The sequence below is a fragment of the Arachis stenosperma genome, chromosome 9 (genome assembly GCF_014773155.1).
Source record: "Arachis stenosperma cultivar V10309 chromosome 9, arast.V10309.gnm1.PFL2, whole genome shotgun sequence".
Taxonomy (NCBI): domain Eukaryota; kingdom Viridiplantae; phylum Streptophyta; class Magnoliopsida; order Fabales; family Fabaceae; genus Arachis; species Arachis stenosperma.
In genome coordinates, this window is record NC_080385.1 from 42,989,724 (window position 1) to 42,994,697 (window position 4,974).

Below are 4,974 nucleotides of genomic sequence, written 5' to 3' on the forward strand. Positions count from 1 at the left end.
TTCTCTCATGAATCGAGTCCGGTTCGTCAAACCGAGACAATTTACGAAAGATCGAATCAAAACTCCTAACCGATACGGTTCAAAAACTAGGTTCTTCGTGACCGCGTTATCGAGCTTGCCTTGGAAAAGGTTCTAGCTTAAGGATGACATAATGACAATGAGGATTGAGATACTTGTTGATATAGAAGAGGTGTTCCCTTTACTGATCTTCTGGCGAAATTCGTGCCTTCAGAAAATATCTCGCATACTCGAAAATCAGGGTTGTTACATTCTACCCTCCTAAAAGAAAATTTTGCCCTCAAAATTTGAGGCGTAGGTAAAAAGTTGCAATGATATCTGACTTAAGCAAATTCTTAGCATAGAGCTTACCTCGAGCGATAGATCCAAACTTTATAGTGTTGCCAGCAGACTCATCTACCATTCTTTTCTGACAGTCTCTTGCCCGATGTCCTTCCTTATTACAATAGTAACATAAACCTGTTCTAACCCGGCAAAGCCTACTACCATGGTTCTTTCCACAAGTTGGGCATATTACACCATTCTGAGCTTGGTGAGGTTGACTCTCATGTCCTTGTCGAATGTCACGGTTATTGTCACTACCATTATTGCAAGTTAGAAGGCTGACAGCTCGGTGGTTTCCATTCCAATGCTGGAATTGACCAATGGCTTTAAAGTTGCGACCTTGAGGGGCTAAATTCTGAACAAAGTCTCTTTGTAAATCCTCCCTACGACTTGCTCGAGCTATTGCCAACTTCTTTGAACATTCTTCCACTAGTTTACTTTTATTCACTAGTTCAGCAAAATTTCGTATCTCTAGCGGAACAACAGAATTCATCAGTTCTTCTCGGAGTCCTCCTTCAAACTTTAAACACTTCCATTCCTCAAAGTCTGCTGGGTTCCCTTGACAAATCTTGGAGAAACGACACAAGTCATCGAATTTACGGGCATACTCAGCAATAGTCATATCCCCTTGTTTCAGCTGCATAAGCTCCATCTCCTTGGCATCACGTGCTGCTCTCGGGAAATACTTCTTATAAAATTCATCCCTAAAGGTATCCCAAGGAATGTCATTTTCATTCTGTTGCAATAGTCGCTGTATCCCCTGCCACCAATGCTCCGCTTCTCCTTCCAGCATATAAGTAGCGAACTCCACGTGTTGGCCTTCCGGAACATGTTGCGCTCGCAGTGATCGTTCGATACCTCGAAACCAGTTGTCAGCATCGGTCGCAACGAGTGTACCTTTAAACTTAGGCGGGTTAACCTTTAGAAAGGTCGCAAGGGTCATAGGTCTTTCACGATGCCCTAAGTTGTTCTCATCATTCCTACTATCTTCCCCATGCTCATTCTCATTCCTATTTCTCACTCCAAGACGGTCAACAGCCCTAGCCGCTGCAACTGCAGCCTCACGTACTGCCTCAGCTACAGCGTTCATGGTAGTCATAAATATTTCATGTTCTCTCTCTCGGTTATCACTAGGGGTTCCTTCTCGCGCACTCCGTCTCTGTGGTCTCATTGTAGTCCTGTTCACACCAAACAATCGTCATTAAGGTGATCAGTCTCAATACCTCAAGTTAAGTGTGAACATTCTCAAAATAAAAACACAGAAACGATCATGCAACACATATCATTGAGATATCCTATAAGCATGAGACACACAACAGAGTATGCAATGAAGCATAGTCAGTCCACTCCCCAGGCTCTGCTGGGAACGAACTGCTCTGATACCAAATTGTAACGACCCAATTTCTGGTAAGTCATGATCATACTAGAAACTGAGTGCTACCAACTTGTCTTCCTAATTATTATCTATTATTTACTATATGAGCCTGAATCGTTGTTAAAAGCATAGTTATTTTGCGAGGTACTTTTTTTTTTGAAAACATTTGGATTAATAAACAGAATCATTCATAATCAATTCACAGATAATAATAGATAAAACAGTTATCAACAACCACAAATAAATACATCACGAGTAGCTAACAACATTCATTTATCCAGCCTTTGTTAGAGTATAGACCTTTAGTTAGAACACCCCTAGATATAGCTAGATAATAACTATATACATATACATACATATAACATCCCAGGTCCTGACCTGTTCAAGAGGTCTCTAAGCTGGCACCCAGGCTAGCCTAAACTCTATACTCACCTAGTCCCTCTAAACTACTAAAGCGAGGGAAGGTACATTCTAGGTCTTCAAAACTCAAGTCAGGTGGAACGTCATCAAAAGGTGGAAGGTCATCTACTACTCCTCTGCACGATCATATGTCATCAAAGAGCGTCTCTCAAGTACTTCATCGAGTGGCCACATAACAGCAACATCGTACGAAGGAGTTAGGCTAAAGTTTGTAGATAAGCGGGGTGCAGACGTTGGCTGGCCTCACCGTATATACATATGAACAGAGAACGGAATTCACCCTAGACTCAGAAGACTACCTAGAGCGGAATCCTCTTTACGAACAGTCATCAGCGAACTACGGAAGGGTACTCATGCTTCCATCTGGAGGGGGAAGGAGAGAGAAGGGGTAAGAACTGGGGAGTTCTTAGTAGGGTCGGGGTTATTAGTTAAGTTCATTAATTCTATGTTGTTTGGCAGATGAATAACAGAATATAGATGAGCAGTAAACAGAAGATAGATAAATTAAAAAAACAGAGACAACAGAAAGCAGGACACAAACAAAAGAATACAAGAAAATACAACACAAATACAAAGAATAGAATACAAACAAACAAAGCATACATTTACTCAACAATCATAACAGAGGAAATGCACAACCAAGTATGATGCATGTCTGTCCTATGCAGGCCATGAGCTCACGTGTCGGTTTACACCCTGCATCCCGACATTACCTAGGAACAAGTCCCAGATATGGCTTCCCTTTGTGTCCTTAGTGCATATGTGTCGGTGGTAAGAATACCACTCCTTCGTGACTACCGGCAGTCAGCGCAAAGCCCGACCCCATAATATACGCACAAGGGGAAACAGTGATCCTCAGTTCGTGGGCGTCCCCGAGACCATTTCACAAACAAAACAGAGATCTTCAGTTCGTGGGTTATTCCCCGAGATCAATACACAATAACTTAGCGATCTTCAGTCCGTGGGTTATATCCGAGATCAATACACAGCAAACAATGATCTTCAGTTCGTGGGTTATACCCGAGATCAACATACAACAATTCATGGGTTATTCCCGTAATCAATGATTATCAGTCCGTGGGTTTTTCCCGCTTATAAAACAAATAACAATTTATGGGTTTTCCCGAGATCAATGATCATTCAGTTCGTGGGTACTTCCCGAATTCCACCAATTATCAGTTCATGGGTGTCCCCCGTAGTTAAACAACTAACAGTTCGTGGGGTATTCCCGCCTTTTATCATTTTTCGTTATCCTTTCTCAACCTCAACAAATCCACAAATCAATCTTCATTTCCTCTTTCCCTTTGAATCCTTAACACATATTCCTAAACCTTTCTTAACTTTCTCTTTATCTCTTTACTCTGCTCTAATTACTCTGTTTTCTGTATCTCTTTATTTTTCTCTGATTACTATTTCCTTTATATATATGTTACTCTTCTTCTCTTTATCTCTTTCCTCAACTCTGATTATTCTGTTCTCTGTGTTTCCCTACTCTGCTCTGATTTTCTCTGCTTAACATATATAGTTGAAGCTTATGTAAATTTCGGTATAAATAGTTAGCCTGTCCCAAGTATAGGTTCATTAAGTCTATACTGAAACAGTTTAACTTTTCATATAATACCTAACCCTAGTCGCAACTCAAGTACTATCTAAGTTGCCCTAATTCGTTCACTAATCTTTGTCTGTTTTCTGTCATTAAAACTTTACAGACTTTTTCTTTGACTTTTATCTTTTCTTCAACCTTTATCTTTTTTTATCTTTTCCTCACTAACATGTTATTACCACTCCCTAAGTGTTTTATGAAGGTAATTATAAGATTCTACACTTAAAGTTGTCTTTCTAAAGCTTTTACAGAAAACTGCCTTTTCTGTATTATTTTATTATTTTTATTAAAATATTATTTTTAATTAAATATTATTATTTAATATTTTATTATTATTTATTATTTTATTATTAAATTTTCGAAAATTACCTTGCCTTTACCTTTTAACCTTTAAAATTAACTTTTTACCCCGGTAACTTTTAATATTTCTACTTTAACCATCCTAACTTTCAAAAATTACCAAATAACCCCTCAAACACCAAAATAATTACTTCCTTGCCCTTTCTTAGATCTAAAAGGTGTTCTTCATTGTTCTTCACCACACTCAAAGTGTTCTTCGTGTTCTTCGTAAATTCTTCAGATTCTTTCTCTGTTTTTACCCGTTTTTCAATCTTTTCAGCAACCGATTTTTACCAAAATTCAAAATAAATTCCCAGCCACTAAAACCCCATATTTTCCACATGATTTCAACACAAATTGAACCCCAATTTAAGCTCTAGGGTTTCGTTTTCCAGCAGCCATAAGAACACACATTCATAGCTTGAATTTCATCAAATTTCATCAAATTTTCACCAAAATTTCAACAAGAATTACTCATACAAACAATCAATTTCAAGCACAGCCAAACCATATCATAATCACACAACTCAAACACAATCAATAAAGATTAAATTCGTCAAACCCTACCTTGATTTGCTGCTCCAAATCCGGTTACTCTTTAAAGTGTTCTTAAAGCACTTTTTCCTCCTAAAACACATCAAGAACAACTTTAAATCCACAAACTCTCAACTGACCAAATCTCCCTCAGCACGTTAGGAAGAGATATCTCACCTTAGACTTGCTGGAAATTAACGTTTCTTGGCCCTCAAGTCAAGTTAAGCATGATTCCTAAGGAAAAACATCAAGAAAACACATGTTTACATGGTTTTCCTTGAAAACCGAATTGAAGAGGGAGGGAGACAGCCATCTCACCTTATTTCCAGCCTTGATAAGTCACATGGTTATGTAGAGGAAG

The 4,974-nt window shown here is 38.7% G+C and overlaps 1 protein-coding gene across 1 annotated transcript; it reads right to left on the bottom strand.

The window, feature by feature from the left end:
* Positions 1–298: 298 nt before the first annotated feature.
* LOC130949455 (uncharacterized) lies at positions 299–1,513 on the bottom strand. Its single transcript, XM_057878169.1, has one exon. It carries the CDS (start codon positions 1,511–1,513, stop codon positions 299–301), a length of 1,215 nt encoding a protein of 404 aa, XP_057734152.1.
* Between the last annotated feature and the right edge of the window lie 3,461 nt (positions 1,514–4,974).